Source organism: Coloeus monedula (genome assembly GCF_965178545.1).
Source record: "Coloeus monedula genome assembly, chromosome: 2".
NCBI lineage: Eukaryota > Metazoa > Chordata > Aves > Passeriformes > Corvidae > Coloeus > Coloeus monedula.
The window spans coordinates 16,308,275-16,324,024 of record NC_138782.1 but is presented as its reverse complement, the minus strand read 5'-3'; the positions used below and the strand labels follow the sequence as shown (position 1 = coordinate 16,324,024).

The 15,750-nt window shown below is 50.1% G+C and overlaps 1 protein-coding gene across 1 annotated transcript in view; it reads left to right on the top strand.

The window, feature by feature from the left end:
* Positions 1-1,381: 1,381 nt before the first annotated feature.
* Positions 1,382-15,750, top strand: part of PARP1 (poly(ADP-ribose) polymerase 1) — a 32,735-nt gene continuing 18,366 nt past the window's right edge. Inside the window, exons 1-7 of the mRNA XM_082299409.1 lie at positions 1,382-1,516; positions 5,344-5,506; positions 6,019-6,137; positions 6,852-7,066; positions 12,344-12,440; positions 13,869-13,985; positions 15,455-15,631. Coding sequence (XP_082155535.1) covers positions 1,397-1,516; positions 5,344-5,506; positions 6,019-6,137; positions 6,852-7,066; positions 12,344-12,440; positions 13,869-13,985; positions 15,455-15,631 — 1,008 coding nt within the window. The 5' untranslated portion in view covers positions 1,382-1,396. The remainder of the gene's footprint in view (positions 1,517-5,343; positions 5,507-6,018; positions 6,138-6,851; positions 7,067-12,343; positions 12,441-13,868; positions 13,986-15,454; positions 15,632-15,750) is intronic.

The following is a 15,750-nucleotide window of genomic DNA, read 5'->3' as shown; positions in this document are numbered from 1 at the left end:
GTGGCAGCAGTTTTGCTGAACTGGGTGAATGCTGGTCCACGCTTCTCTGCTGGTCACATTCAAACAGGGCAAACCCCATGGCAAACAGTGTGAGGGGCAACCCATCACGTCACCCAGATGAACTCTCCTGGGTTTTCTCCTCATTTTTTCCCCAGGGTGGGACCAAATGCACTAATCTGCCTCTGAACCACTGGCGTCTGGGCCAAGACCTCCTGGAAGTAATTTGCAAGGGCAAAGATTCCGCTGTGTGGAGCACCTGGATGTCTGACTGTGTGTTCGCAGCACCATCTAGTGCTTCGCAGAGATTTGTTTTCCTCCTTCCCCAAATCCCCGGTGATGTACCCAGGACCCATCCTTCCCACGCGGAGTCCGCAGGCTGTTGGGGGGCTCGCTGTGAAGGCAAACTGCGTTCGTTTGACAGCCTGGAGATGGGCAGCACGGGATAAAAGGTGTGTCAACATCTCAGGTTTGCTGAGATGCTGGTGTGCACCTCCGAGTGACACCTGCACATCCTGCCTTAGTTGAACCCTGGTTTCAGAATCTCTATAAAATTAATGACAAATATTTGGCAAGGGTTTGGAGTAACTTCAGTGCTCTCCTCGTCCTTTCTCCAGGGAAGCCGCAGAGCCAATGCCCTCTGGTGATAGTAGAGGATAATTATCTACTGTGAGGTAGAAAAAAAACCCAGATTTTTTATCGAAGTGCTCTTCTTTGTTTTTGTCAGCAGCCCCACTGTTATTTCTAGGGGCTGGAGGATCAGAATCACAGAACTGTCAGGGTTGGAAGGGACCCCTGGCGATCACCCAGTCCAACCCCCCTGCCAAGGGGGAGCAGGTCACACAAGAACGAGTCCAGGTGGGGTTTGACTTTCTCCAGAAAGGGACTCCACGACTTCCCTGGACAGCCTGTGCCGGTGCTCTGCTACCCTCATGTAGAGAAGTTCTTCCTCATGTTGGGGTGGAACTTCTTGTGTTTTATGGCCATCGCTCCTCGTCCTGTCGCTGGGCACTACCGAAACGCCTATCTGGGAACGGCATCACGCGGCTAACATTTATCTGCGGGAGAGCTGCTGAGCTCAGGTTCTCCCAGGACGCGGGAGCCTGCTCTGTGCGGGGTGCGGGACAGGGATGCAGGGGGACGGGGAGGGTGGCGGCGAGACTCGAACCCGCGTTCGGCACGGGGCAGCGCGGCCCCGCACCACGAGACGCGCCGCCGCGCCCGCCTCCCATTGATACACAGGAGGAACCTCCAGGCGCGCTTAATCGATGCCCGAGCGGTAGAGCTGCCCGGCCGGCAAGGCGGGGGTGCGCGCTCGGCGCTCGGCTGGCGCTGCCGCGGGCGGGGGCGCGGCGGGCGCGCGGCGCGGGGCGGGGGCGCGGCGGCGGGAGCGGCGGCGATGGCGGAGCCGGCGGAGAAGCTGTACCGGGCCGAGTATGCCAAGAGCGGCCGCGCCTCCTGCAAGAAGTGCGGCGAGAGCATCGCCAAGGACTCGCTGCGCCTGGCGCTCATGGTGCAGGTACCGCGTGCCGGGGCCGCCGCGGGCGGGGGGCGGGCTGAGCTGGCCGCTCCGCTCGGTACCGCCGGCGGCGGGGCCAGCCCGGGGCTCCGCTCCCTCCGCCCGCCGCGGTGCTCCGGAGCCGCTCGGCCGCACCTTTCGCTGCCGCGGGGGCGAGCGCAGCCTATTTTTAGCAGGGACGCCTTCGCTCGCTGTCGTGTCCGCAGCAGCGCCGGTGCCCGGGGCAGCCCCGCTCGCAGCGCTCCCCGGGGCGGGGGAAGCCGCTTCTCCCGCACCTCCGGGCTGCAGGGGCGGCTGGAGGCGAAGCGGTGCAAAGTTCACCGTACGGTGACATGGTGGGGCCGGGGGCGCGCACAGAAGCGCTTTGTTGCCGTCCGGAGGGCGAGGCGAGCTCCGCGGCTCGGCTTTTCCGTGCCCCGGGAAGCGCCTGCCACTCGCAGCGCTCGGTGTCGGGGCCGGGAATCCCCGCTCGGTGGGCGCTTTGCACACGAGACGGAGGAACTGCGGCCCGGAAGGTGTGGGAGGCCTGGGGCAGCCCCAGGATGAGCCGGGCCCCGGTGGTCTCGCAGAGCTGGCTGCCGCATGGCAGGCGTGAAACAGCTGAACCGCGATGGGCGAGCGGGCTGCGAGGGCACGGTTTGCTCTCCGCTGCCCTCACGCTGTTATTTGCCTTTTGGGGAAGAGACTGCTCGGCTTTCCTTTGGAAGGAAGGGAAGAGCGCCGTCCTGTATTGGGGGGCTGGGAGCTGTGCACGGACCCGGCATCCCGCCCTGCTGCGGGAGGATGCGGCGGGAATCGCTGCTCTCCTGGGAGGGGGGTACTTTATCCCTCGTGGCTGCAGCAGGGCAGATGGGAGGGGGCACCTGCAGCGTGCTGGGGGCGGGCTGAGTTTGGGGGTGTTGCTGTGGAAGGTAAGCAAAGGCATATGCGTGTATCTGCGGAAGGCGAGCAAGGACGTGGCGTGCGAACGCCAGCGCAGAGCCCTGCGGATGAAGGGGTGCTGTGGCCCCCGGCCGCCCGAGCAGCCGGGGACGTACCTCGCTTGTGCCCCCGGGAGAAGCACCGCTTGTACGGGGCGGGGGGGGAGGAAGGGCCCGGTCCCCCCTCGCCCGGGCTGCGGGGGCCTGCTGGCTGCCGGGCGGGGCTGGCAGGTCTGCCGGGGCTGGAGGCAAAGCTGCTGCCCCGGAGGGGAAATACCTGCCTTTGCCTTTGTTCCCCAGAGCCTCCTTCCCCTGGGAAAGATGTGGGACCGTGCGGTGCCAAGCTGCAGCGTTTGCTCGCACGTGTTCCTGTGCCTCTCCTTTTGTCTCCCCGGCTGCCCTCAGCCGCTCGCTGGAGCTGCTCCTCCTCCCCTGCTCCGGCTGCTGCTCCTCGGCTTCCTCACGTTTGTTATCCATTCCTGTCTTGCCCAGCAGTTGAGGCTGATGCGAGGCGTGTTGCCCTTCCTCAGCACCGGGGCCAGGGGTTGTGTTCTGGTTCTCTAGGGTTTGTTTTATGGAGCGATCTCCTGGGGACCATGACATTCCTCACAGAGCCGGTGCTTTTCATTGCCAGACATCTCCCCAAAACTGCCGGCCTTACACCAAACACTTGTGTTTTTATTTATTTCCCCCACAACCTCTTGAATTTGCTTGCTTTTTCCTCTGCCCACTGCCAGTTTTTGTACCAGCAGAGCACACCCTGCTGCTGAGCATCACACTGTAAATGCATGAATTTCACCAGAGCACGCGGGCCCCTTGCTTTTTACTGGGGAAATCCCCTGCAGAGCAGCCTCTGTGCCAGCATCAGTGCATCAAGCGTTTCTGCAAATTGTGCTGGAGAAATTAAAGGGAGGCCCAGACCAAGTCCTTGGCTGTGTTTGCTGTACCCCCCCCGCCCCCTTTTTGTTTTGGTTCCTCAAGTGAAGAGCTCTGAATGACAGTGGGATTCTGGGTGCTTGGCACAGAGCAGGCACCCAGGCCCTGCAGGACCAGCACCAGCTTTGCCTTTTGCTTCCAGCTGGAACCGAGCGGTTTCTGTTATCTGAATGTGCAATATGAAAGCCAATCGGTCTCTTTTTTTCTTAGTTTGTTTAGGAAACTATGGTCTAGAGATAGGTGAGCGGAGAGAAGTTGTGTAAACAAGGCCTAGCCTGCCTGGAGGTTTCATTTTCCACACAGAGAAAAGAGTCTAAAACTCTGTGTAGAGGAGATTACTCACTGCTTCTATGGTTGTCTTAAAGACTGAGCCAGCTCTGCTCTCTTTTGTACACCCCAGTGCCTTGAGCCCCAAAAGCTTTTGTGTTAGGAACAGCCCTGAGGAGTCCTCCAGGAAAACTCTAGGTAAAAGCCCAGATGGGTCCAGCTTTCAGTGCCAAAATTGCATGTGACTTACAGACACATTGAGAGCAACCGCAGGGTGGCTGCTGTGGTACTGTGAGGGTAACTGGGTAATCCAAGTCCTGGCTTGTGGGAAGAGTCCATCTGGAAGTAAAAATGTCCTCTTACAGTTTGGGTAGATGGTTGGTTGTAGTTAGAGCTCCCAGCTCTCCTGGTTCCATGCTGTGGTCTTCGAAGCCCTTTCCTTCCTGCTCATGCACGGAACTCTGCGGTTGTTTTTGGCTCCCTCCTGTTAGTGAGTGACACATGGAAGGTTTTCCTACGTCGTTAGTTCTGTATCATCAGTAATAATAATTGTACTGCACCGAGTATTATTAGTACAGCAGCTGTTTGTGTGTGTTATTTGGAGCCAAACCACTGAAAGGTTATTTTGCCTGGTGGGTAATTGGAGCGATGCCAGGATGGTACCTGTTGTGTCTGAGTTTTAAACAAGAAGAACACTCGGAAAACAAGTGCTTGGTGTGCAGCAGGGCACTCTGGAGCTGCACTTTAAGGAGGACTTGGGAGATGCTTCTGTCCTGATCACAGAATCATGGGATAGTTTGGTCTGGAAGGGACCCTGAAGATCATCTCGTTCCAACCCCGTGCTGTGGGCAGGGATGCCCCCACTAGACCTGGTTGTTCAGAGCCCCATCCAACCTGGCCTTGAACACTTCCAGGGATGGGGCTCTGGGCAGCCTTTCCCAGGGCCTCACCACCCTCATCACCCTATCACTACAAACACTTGTGAGAACTCCCCTCTTCAGCTTTCTTGTAGGCCCACTTCAGGTACTGGAAAGTGTTATAAGGTATCCCTGGAGCCTTCTCTTCTCCATGCTGAACATCTCAAAATCTCTCAGCCTGTCTTCACAGAAGAGATTCTCCAACCCTCTGATCATCTTTGTGGCCTCCTCTCGACCTCTGACTTTATTTGGGCTCTGGTGTTTCCCTTGAATTTTGTCTCTACATCCTACAGGCACTCAGGAATTTCTTCAGGCTACAATCCTTGGAGCTGCCCTTTTCATCTTGTGTCTGACATGGGTTCTCCAGGATATGGACAGTTTGCTTGAGAAGTGGCTCTCAAAGGGACTGTGGAGTGAGGCCAGCAGCCTCTTGTGCTGCACAGCCTCACAGGGGCTGTGTGAGGCTGTGACCTTTTTTTTTTTGTTCAGTAAAACAGATGGTCTGAGCAGCAGGGCGATGAACTGGTTAAGCTAGCTAAATGCTCCTTCCATGTCTGTCCCTTGTGGGATATCTCTCCAGCAGCTTGTCTGTCTTATTAGATTTTCTTCTTAGACTTTGTCCTAAATAGTATCCATCTCTTGATCCAAAGAAAAATAAAAAAGAAAAAGAAATCACATGTGTTTACCCAGATACTCCTTTTTATCTTGGGCTTTGTTTTTTGTTTTGTTTTTTCCCCTTGGTTCTGCTTCAATTATTTCATCTTGGCCTAATGTGCTTTTTTCCTAGTCGCCCATGTTTGATGGCAAAGTCCCTCACTGGCACCATTACAGCTGCTTCTGGAAGCGGGCTCGAATCGTGTCCCACACGGACATTGATGGCTTCCCTGAGCTTCGGTGGGAAGACCAGGAGAAAATCAAGAAAGCCATTGAAACTGGAGGGCCTGGAGGAGGTAGGTGGAATTACTCATGATGTTTGGAGTTCAGCTGGAACTGTGCTCTCTTCTGTTGGGCTGTTATTATGGTGATTTGATGTCCATGTCCCTTCAGCAAGTGATGTCAGAAGAATTGTTGAGGTGTCTCCTCGCTCCAGGGCTAGGATGCTGACAGTATCATCCAGAATGTCAAATCAGTGAGGGGAAAAAGCCAAGTCAGTTGGCAGATATATTGAAAAATATTTCTTGTTGTCATGATTGGTGTTTTTAGTTTTCAGTTCTTTAATGTTAGCAGATGCTGTTGTAGTGTGTTGTTTTTATGGTACCTTCAGTGCAGTGCATGGTTAGGGTGGCTCTTGGATGCTTTTGAGCATGGACTGCTTGTCTTGCTCTGTATTCAAATTCTGGACAAATGAGTGGCTGGAACACCAGAGGTTTATTAATGCAGACTGCTAACAATCTGGGGCAGAGAATAAGAGAATAAGGGAATGCATATTAAAGCTGAACTCTGTATTTGCTTTGTTCTCCAGGAAAAGGAGGGGAACAGGAAGGAGGTGGTAAGTCTGAGAAGAGCCTAAATGACTTTGCTGCAGAATATGCCAAGTCTAACAGAAGTACTTGCAAAGGCTGTGAGCAGAAGATAGAAAAGGTAAAAAGTTCTCCATCTCATCTTTTCTTTCACCCGTTTCAATTCAAACAGTGGCTTTTATAATTGCTTCCTGTCTGTCCTACATATGGAAAGCACTTGCAGAGCTGCATTTCTCTGAGGAGCAGCTGTGTCCTGGACAGCTGACAGTAAAGGCATCCCTCAGGCATGGTAGCCTGGGCTTCAAGCCTGGTGATCCCTCCTTTCAGTTGGGTCTTAGAGCAGACTGGGAACGCTGCTCACCAGCATTTCTGTGGCAAGACGAACACCACTAACTGCAGCTTTTCCTGCTTGTTGCTGGACTGCAAACCAGCTACTTGTTGGGCATCTGAGAAGTAATTTGCAGAAACAGGGTAAAATCATATTAGCGTTGATGTTTGGGTGGTAGGGACATAAAGTTAATTTTTAGATTTACTTTTATGAGGCTTGTTCATGAGAGTTTCACTTGGTAAAGCTTACTGGAAGTTGGAATAAAGACAACAGGATTACCCAGTTTGAGTGGATTTTGAACAGAAAACTACCTAAAAAAGTAACTTTTTCAACCTAGCAAGAGCACTGAAGAAAGCAGAGGAACTGTAGTGAGAGGGCTTGAACAAAAGTTGCAGACTTTGAGAGAGGAACTGTTACTGTTTTACAGATGTTTAGGTAACTTGTTAACATCCTGCTCCTTCCAGAATGGCCTAACAATTGCTCTTGTGTCACTTTAATCTACCTCAGGGCCAGATCCGGATTTCCAAGAAGATGGTGCATCCCGAAAAGCCCCAGCTGGGAATGATAGATAACTGGTACCACCCGGACTGCTTTGTGAGCCGCCGAGCAGAGCTGGGCTTCCTCCCGGCCTATGGGGCCACCCAGCTGCTGGGTTTCAGCATCTTGAAAGCTGAAGATAAAGAAACTCTGAAGAAGCAGCTTCCAGCTACCAAGAGTGAAGGGTAGGTGGTTAGTGTGAGAAATTGTGTTGTCTGGAGGAGCCATTGCCTTTAAATACATCCATGATAAATGTTTAGCGACGTTGTTGTCTCTGTTAAAAGAATATTGGTCGTAGGAGGGTTTGGTTCTTCCTGTGGCCTCAGGCAGATGACAACAGACGTTCCCTGTCCCTGGGAACATGTAGTCCAGTTGCCCCCCGTGACTGCCTTGAGGAAATGCAGAGACCTGCAGCTGTGACTTGGAGGGCTGACGTAGGGCTTTCAGCCATAAAATAATGTCTGTGTAGTACAACTGGATACTGGACTCTGCATCTCCTTGTGTGATACTGTTATCAGCAATGGTTTCTCTGCTCAAGAGAATTGTTAGAGAATTGATTTGACATCTCTTGTCTATGAGCTGCTGATCTGTGACAGGCACTGAATCTGATAATGGTGTTTATTGGCCATGTAGTGCTTACACTTGGATGCTTTCGTTTGCTGAATCTGTTATAGTGTGTCTGAAATTTCATTGCCTTGCATTGAGATTTTCAGTGGAGGCTCTTGGCAGAACTTGTACTGACAGAGAAGTGTTTCCAGGTGACTTGTTAGCTTTGTGAATCTTTCTTTGTTAATGAAGGCTTTTGTTACTTGTTCTTGAAATGACTTTGCCTAGAGTCAAACACAAACCTTCGTAACACAAACCATTGTTGCATTGTCCCTGTGGAGGAAGGAACATAGAGTATATCTGGATCCTACAAATAAGAAAGATCTTGTAACTGGAAAACATTGGGCTTCTCTGTGTACATTTTAGACTGAATTCAGCTTTGCTTTTGCAAGGAGTCGCCGTGAAAATGTCCAGTGAGGCTGATGTTTGTTCTGAGAAGCCGTGTCAAATGTGTGGCCATGTCAAATCTGTGCAGTCTCTGTCAGTATTGGTCCTTCAGATGTGCAGCTGATGTGTATGGTGTGCAGTTGCTTGGCAAGCCACTGCTCTAGAAGCATTTGGCAGTGGTGTGGGTGCTGTGGGGAGGGTCCTGCAGTGCCACAGGATGGGGGCTTTGGCCAGAGCCCTGCCAGGTTCTATTCTGTTCATCTCACTCAGCTGAACTGGCAGAGACCAAGAGGATCTCTGTGCATCTGTTGGGCAGCCTGCTGTCTTTCCATGCAGGGATTTTACCTCTGTGTGCATTGCTTGGTGTAAGCAGAAGTGCAGTATTTTAATGCACTTAGAGCTTTTCAAGTAGTCCTTTGCTTTTTGTGCTGAGATGCGAGTTCTGCTTTGTCCTAGAACAGTGAGTTTAATAGGGTTATTTGTAGTTTTCTCCCATGTCCTCAGCAAAGCTCCAGAGATTTGACTGTGTAAGTGCTTCTCTTGTCTGTCCTGACTCTGCTTTTCTGGCCCATTTCTGGGATGCAAAATATGAAGGCTTTGTAAAGGAAGGCCACAAAGTAGTTTGCCAAGTCACTGTGTAAATAAAAGCCTAGAATTGCAGTGGAAAAAAAGCTTACGCTGGTGATGTAGAGTAATGTGAACCAGGATCTCACACCAGAAAAGCAGCAGGATGTCTCATCTTTCCTGCTTTCTGAGCACTGCCTGAACAAGCCCCTCAACTGTGAAGTTGCTGCCTGGCTCTTGTGGTCCACTACCTTGTGCTGTTTGGGCTGTGTGCTTGAGCCAAGGGTGGTAAGGGTCAATTGGAAAAATAGCTGTCTGTCAAACAAACTGCATGAGCGAGAGTGTAAATAACAGCATGAGTGGAGAGGTGTGGTGTGCTAACTATCTGGTGATTTGGCTGCCAAGAAAGCACAGGAGTTATGGAGAAGCCAAAAGAGCACTCTAGAAACTTGAATGAGATGCAGTTACCTCAGATAATTCACCTTGTGCATTCGATGAGATAACAGAAATTAACAACAGAACTTACAGCCGCTTGCAGAAATTATGTTAGTGTCTGTTGCAAGTGAGATTCTCAAAATGATCTTTAAAGATATTTCTAATTGTGCTGTGTTCAAATTATATTTTGACTCAGAAGTCTGTGCAATTCAGATGTGACACATCCAAATTCAGGTGCTGCTACTGCATGTCCAGCCCATACTCTGAGGAGAATCTCAGACTTTGGGACTGCCCTGTGAGGCCTTTGTGTAAGAGTGGCATTGTGACGTGCCTTTTCCAGATGGGAGAGGTGAGGTGCTGAGCAGGGCTACCAAGAATAAGTTGGAAAATCCTTGTGAAGGCCAAATATGGGAAGATTTACTGCAAGGGTTGTGGCTCCTTTCCTCAGCCAGTTCTGGGTGAGACATGCAGCCCTCCCTTGGGCTATGGGCTGTCCTGTCTGCAGCACTCTGCAGACCGGGGAAAAGAGGCTCTTGTGTCCTTGCCTGTGGCTTCTCTGTGGAGTGAGTGCCTGTATGCTGGTGTAGGAAATGCAGTAGCAGCTTGTGAGCTCCTTTTGACAGTATTTCTTTGGTTGTGTGTGTTTTGCCCTCCTGCTCTGAGCTGTAATACTTCCTGTATTTTCTGCCTCGCTTGTTTAGATGGAATTGCTGCCCAGGACAGGAGCAAAGTGTCACTCTGGAGATGTTATGCAGCACTGGATTAGCTGCAGAGGTTGCCTGAGGCAAATGCTAAGTGCTCAGGTCTGGCAGTGCTTTACAGGGAGGTGAAAAGGGGAGTTCTTGTTCCTCCCTGCGTGGGCTGCTTGCTTTATCCAGGGTTGCTGTGACTGTCCTTTCCACCTTTTCATTGTAGGGAGGGGAAGAGGGGAACATGAAAAATAGAGTAGATGGTCAGGAAGGGCCACGCTAGAGTTGGGACAGTTCACTTCCCTCTTCATCTTCTCTGAAGTTGGAATAAATCTTGTGTGTCCTCCATGAAGGTGAGAAGTGGTTTGCATTGCCAGGGAAGTACCAGTCCTTCCAGGCAAGCTATTGAGCTGTGCCTGTCAGAGGTGTAAGACTGTCCCTTCCCCAGCAGGAGAAATGGTGTGCACAGTAGCACCCCACTGCTGTGAGCAGCACACAGTATTGGGGCTCAAGGATGGAAGACCCTTGTGTGTGTCTTCTCGATATGTGTCAGTCAGGGTGTATTTTACTGATTGCTCTAAAATGTGCTGTTCTGGGAAGATGCAGGATGAATTCAGCTTTGCCATTCCCTTCTCCAGGAGACATAAGATGATTAGTGCTTGCTTTAGCCTTGGGCATAGCCAGGCACAAAAGAGAAGGTGGTGACCAACAGCTTTATGCCTCCCTGCAGCTGAGATGATCCTTCCCACTCCGTGGTTTGTTCCAGTGGCTGGAGCAGGTACAGTAATCACTGTCTTCCAGAGCAACTGCTGTCCCCTTGACTGGGAGGAGAAGCTGCCAAAAGTGTGAGTCGCTGCTGGAATTTGGACGCTTTCCCTGGGCCACAGGGCCTCTCAGCAGAGTGATCTCCTTCCAGCGGCTGCTGGGCTGGATTTTCTCCTTTTGGAGACCAGGAGACAAGTTACATTGTAGGAGTGAGTGCTGGCTTGCTGGAGGCAGCCTGACTGTCAGCCGACTCTGCAGTTATGCGGGGCTGGGCACCCTTCCTAAGCACTTGCCTCATTAAACCCCTGGTTCGGGAAGGTGAAGCAGAACGCTTTGTACTCAGGCTGATCAGTGTTTTACAGATTCTGTTGTGTACCCCTGGCTCTGTTAAAACTTGAGGAGATCACTGCCTTCTTGGTGGGGCTCAGTGGATGCTCTGGTCTTGCTCCCTGCAGGGGCTGCAGCCAAGGAGGAGAGAGGACATGCTTAGCCTAAGGACTTTTGGAGGCACTGCTCTGTGCGTGCTGGAGTCAGTCCTGCCACCTTGGTTGCCGCTTGCATGATTTAGAACACAGGATGGAGTTTTTCTCAAGCTGCTGCTGGCAGCACAGTGTGTCTGTTTCCACGGGGCAGGGAGATGTACAGCATAGCCCCTGCTCACTGATGGCACCTGGCAGGGGCACAGCTGGAAGATGAGCTCTTCTGCAAAACCAGCCCCTCAAAGTGCTCTGAACTATAGTTTGGTCAGAGGTGCTAATGATGCGCTGTTGTGGCCACTGCAAATAAAATGAGCAGTAAGCCGAATTTTAGGGCCAGGAGAGTTACTAGAACTTACAGGTCTCATGCAGGAGTCTCTGGGAGGAGAGTGCCTCTTGACATCCTCCTGCAGCATCTTTATAGCTGTCATACAGAGTTAGTCTTAATGGGAGCAAAATCCTAGAAAGTGAACTGTTTAAAATTGCAAGTAGGAGAGCAATCGAGCATGCCAACTTCATGACTTAACCATCAGCCACAGCTTACAAAGCTGAGAGAGGCTTTCTTAAAAAGAAACCTGGCTGATGTTTTGTAACTGAAAGCAGCTCTATCAAAATGGAGTGTGAGATCCAAGCTGTGTTCATGCTCTGCCTCAAGCTGCACGCCTGTCCTACCTCAGCTGGGGCAAAATTTCCCTTGGTGTCCTCACAAGGAGAGCACACACTCCAGGCAGACAAAGGGGATGACATGCCTCTGGAAATGTAAATTAGCTTTTTCAGAGGTCCCTTGTCATATTGAAGTCTGCCAAAATCCCCCAGTTTTCATTTGGCTTTCTTTTTCCAGTCTTTCTTGAGTAGTGTTTTCTGTAACTTCTCCCTTCAGCTCTAAGGCCTAGCAAATAGCAATAAATTTACACACACGCAACTCCCAACAGTACATCACAAAACCATTGTGAGCCTGGAAGCATTTTCCAAGCAGAAACTTGCACCTGTTTGATTTCAGAGGCCTGACTTAATTCCAGGCTGAAGAGAAACTAGATGGGAAATACCTAGTTTCCCAGTGTGTTAGCTCCTTAAAGTTACCGTGTTTGCTGTCCTTTAATTCGGTATGGGCTGTCTAAGCTGGTCAAGCTGTTGATTCAGCTGAAAGGCACTGTGGTCTTTTAACCTGCGTTGCTACACCTCCCCACGTTTGGAGAGCTGTTCAGGGTATGCCTTTGGTGTAACTAATACAGGTGTAGATGAATATGCCTGAGAATGTTGCAGTCTTTCACGTGCTCTTCTCCCACACGGTATGGTTACCTCGTGGAAAACCTCTTAAGTGTAACTGACCTGATTGAGGCAGCTCACATTGCAGAGCCAAGTGCATGTCTATAATCTAGCACTGAGGAATTTGAAAAATGGGTTTGCCTGCCAACACTGAGGATATTCAAGTCTCTGCAGATAGCGGCAGTCAGTAATCTGAGCTCTGGTAACTGCTGGACAGCCATTGCAATAACTTCCTTTCATGTGTGTGTGGTTTTGTTTTGTTTTTCTCTACTAGAAAGAGGAAAGGAGAAGAGGTGGATGGAAACGTGACTGCGAAAAAGAAGCAGAAAAAAGAAAAAGAGAAAGAATCAAAGCAGGAAAAACAGCTGAAGGTGAGTTTTAGCTGCTCACAACCTAAGAACTGCTTTGTTGGAAGAGTGCAGTGTCAGGCACTCAGTGAAGAGCTGTAGCCTCTAGAGAAGGCAGTACCTTGTACCCAGAGAGAGCAGTTGCAGCACAGATGCTCCTTGTGTCCTGGCACAGGAGGTGCCATGTCACTGAGGCTTTGCTGAAGGCAGTTCACCCTGCCCCTTTCTCTCAAAAGACAGGAAGGGTGTTCTCTAGGACTTGTGCTTATTGGATTTAAATAGATTAGGTTAAATGCCTTTCATCTGAGAGGCTGGTTCTGTGCTCCTTCCTATGTCATGTGGCTGTGGTGGCTGGAGCTTGGAGCCCGAGCACTGTTGCAGAAAAGCTTGGAAAACAATAAATAGCTCATTGTAAAAATTAAACAGAGATAAAGTGTGCAACTAGATTACTGAAAAATCAAATCTTTTTTACCCTCTGGGGAGATGTGTTCAGTTCTCGGGTACAAATTGTGATAGATCACAGCTTTCTACCTTTCACTTTCTAGAATATTGTGGGAAGAATTCCCAGTAGAGCTTCAGGAATTTTGAATTTATTGAAAGTTCCCAAGAAAAAAAACTAACAAGCTGCTTTTGCTGCAGTTGAAATCTTAATGGAGCTGTAGAGAAACAGCATGTCTGGCTTTGAACAAAGGTTTTCTCTTTTGTTGCATTGGCAGCACCTTAATTTTCAAAAATCCCAGCTGAGATGTTTTTAAGGTTTTGCTGCTGCAGGGGAGATGTTTAGGACAGATCGAGGCATTTTGTGGATCACGGTTAGCTTTGGGTTCACTTTTTTTACAGCAGTTCATCAAGCATGGTCATTGTCACTGAAAATTAGACCATTTAACCCATCAACCACTTCTTCCAGGGTAGACTACATTTTAACTGTAGCCAGTGGATAACATTCAGAAACCATCTGAGATATTTTAGGTTGCTTCTTTGCTTCCTAACCCTTTCAAGTTTGGTAGAAAGGCCCAAAAGAATGTGCACGCTCCTGTGCACTGCTGCAGGTGTCTGTTCTGGTAGAAATTCCTCTAATGCTTAGTTATCTTAAAAGTAAAGTGGCAATCAGCATTTCTGATTTTTGTTTTTGATGCAAGGCTCAAATGCAGCTACATCCCCACTGTTCTCAGTGTCAGCTGGGTAGGTGAAATTTGCAAAGAATGTTGAGAGCTTTCTAAGTAAGGGCACTGATATTTGAAGGATGTGATTTTAAGGATCTGTTTTAGGTGTTTGGTAAAGTGTGTGACTCTCCCTTTTGGTAAAGTTACTGGTTCTTGGAGCTCTTAATCTCGCAATCTGTGTTTAAGATAACATGGACTTGCTAAAACCTTGTGTACATACTGCAGTTTTAGGAGTGTTCTTAGCTACTTGCAATCAATTGCTTTCTAACCTGCTGGGTTATGTCAACAGGAGCAGACAGAGCTGATCTGGGGCATCAAGGATGAGCTGAGGAAGGTCTGCTCCACTAATGACCTGAAAGAGCTGCTGATCGCCAACAAGCAGGAGGTCCCGTCCGGGGAGAATGCCGTGAGTTGGTTGTAGTTGCTCTGCGTGTGTGCAGGGTCTTGGCATCGGTGAAGCTGACCTGACCCGATAGTGCTGCAAGGTCCATGAGTCTGAAGAATGTTCCTAACATAACACTTAAGAAAGAGATTTGGTGCAAAGCCCAGTCCTTCTCTCCCAGGACTCTGGTACTGCTGTTACACTTGCTTGTGAAGGGCGGTGTGGTGGTGAGTGATGCTGAATTCAGCACCGTAGTCGTGGTGTAGTGCTTTTATTCTGCTATTCTCAAAGTGGTCCATATTTTTTTTGGTGCTGGCTGTTCATGAGCAGGTTAGTTAAGGCACTGCACATTGCCTCCCTCAACTGTTAAATTATGCAAAATGAAGCAAAAACTGTACAAATTCTTTCCCAGTTTCTTTTCTAAAAAGAGTCCGTTTCGGTCTATGTAACTTGTGAAACTCTGCTCTGTTTCAGAGCCACATACTGCTTTAAGTATTTGTATTTATCAAGACTCTTTAAAGGAGTGTGGGCTGGGGTGTGGGAAGTGTCTAGACTCAAAATCATCATGGAATACTCTTAGGCCAGAAAACCTGGACTTGTCTGAGCCTACATTCCCACCTACCTACTCATGTGCTCAGATGCAGTAGCTGGTCTTCTCCCTGGCTGTTCTGGCATGGCAGCCTGGTCAGGTGCTGTGTGGTAGGTATGTTCTGAACCACAGGATTATAGAATGGGTTAGATTGGAAGGGACTCCAAAGATCATCTCTTTCCAGTCCCCCTGCCAGGGATTGGGCAGGGATACTACCCCCTAGATCAGGTTGCTCAAAGCGCCATCCAACCCAGTCTTGAACACTTCTAAGGATGGAGAATCCTCTGGGCAACCTGTTCCAGTGCCTCACCACTCTCAGAATGATGAATTTATTCCTAATATCCAATCTAAACGTACCTTCTTTCATTTTAAAGCCATTGTCCTGTCACTACATGGCCTTGTAAAAAGTAACCTCACTGCTCTCTTGTAGACCCTGTTTAGGTTCTGAAAGGTCCTTCTTTTCTCCAGGCTGCACAATCCCTCAGCTTGTCTTCACAGGAGAGATGCTCAAACCCTCTGGTCATTTTTGTGGCCCTCCTCTGGCCTTACACCTGCGGGTCCATGTCTTTGTTCTGGTGGGAGCCCCAGATCTGGACTCAGTTTTCCAGGTGGGGTCTCATGAAAGCGGAGCAGAGGGGGAGAATCACCTCTCTCCTCCTCGAGAGGAGAGACTGAGCCAGGGGTGTGAGCAGGAGAAACCTTGTGCCATGCCTCTGAGGCATCATATATCCATCAGTGCGGGTGAAGGCTTGGTTTATGCTCAGAGTGTGCGTGATGTGCTGGAAATGTCTGTCTGCGTGCCAGCAGCCTGGCAGCTGTGTTCTTGTGCAGCCCAGGGTAGCACAGTGCGTGTGCTTCCAGCCTCCTCCTGCCATGACCTGCTCTGTGTTCTTTGTTGCTTTAGATCTTGGACCGAGTAGCAGATGGGATGGCGTTTGGAGCTCTGCTGCCCTGCGAGGAGTGCAAGGGGCAGTTTGTGTTCAAGAGTGATGCTTATTACTGTTCAGGGGATATCACTGCCTGGACCAAGTGCGTTGCTAAAACGCAGACTCCCAACAGGAAAGACTGGGTAATCCCAAAGGTGGGTGTTCACTGCATATTTGATGTTCTGAAGCACATTTCTGAGCTGATTGAACAAGCAGCAGTCAGTGCTGGATGCCAGAGAGCAGAGTGTGCTGCACTGCTGAGCAGCTGTGACAG